General features: G+C 61.4%; 1 protein-coding gene across 1 annotated transcript in view; it reads left to right on the forward strand.

Moving 5' to 3' along the window:
- The window catches only part of WNK2 (WNK lysine deficient protein kinase 2), a 166,775-nt gene that overhangs the window by 102,002 nt on the left and 64,200 nt on the right, over positions 1–573 (forward strand). The window contains exon 15 of the mRNA XM_014529505.1: positions 498–569. Within this exon, the coding sequence (XP_014384991.1) occupies positions 498–569 (72 nt within the window). The remainder of the gene's footprint in view (positions 1–497; positions 570–573) is intronic.

The following is a 573-nucleotide window of genomic DNA, read 5'->3' on the forward strand; positions in this document are numbered from 1 at the left end:
CAGCCTCGTGCCAGCAGGCCCAGCGGGGGTCCTTCCATTTCCGACCACGTCGTTATTCCACAGAGAACTTTTAAAGGGACCAGTGGGGAGTCAGGCCCAGCTCCCAGGTCACCCCAAGGAAGGCCAAGGTCCAGCGCTTCTCCCTCAGGAGGCAGGGGTCAGGGCAGCGTTCGGTCCAGGCCCCGAGGCTGATGCTGAGTAACCACACGTAGGGCTTTTCAGCCAGACTCACTAGACGTGCAAAAGGGAGGTGTGGTTTTAGATTAGAGTTGACACAAGTGGGGACTCAGAGTGCCTTTGTTTGTTTCTTCTAAGTCTGTGTACAAGTGTTCTCAGAGGCCAGGGCTCGCCTGGGCAGGAGTGAGTGCCTTGGAGAGGGTGCCTCGAGACCCCCAGACCTGCTCACCCGCCCGGACAGGGAGGTGCCTGCTGTGCCCTGGCTGCTGGGCCCCCGGAAGGCAGTGGCACTCCAACTTGCATGCCTTCTGTGCTCACAGATCCTGCTTGGCCACCCGCCTCCATATGCTGTGGATGTCACCGCCCAGGCCCCCACGGGGCCCACTCCTGCTGCCG

This window comes from Myotis brandtii, unplaced genomic scaffold (genome assembly GCF_000412655.1).
Source record: "Myotis brandtii unplaced genomic scaffold, ASM41265v1 scaffold684, whole genome shotgun sequence".
Classification (NCBI taxonomy): domain Eukaryota; kingdom Metazoa; phylum Chordata; class Mammalia; order Chiroptera; family Vespertilionidae; genus Myotis; species Myotis brandtii.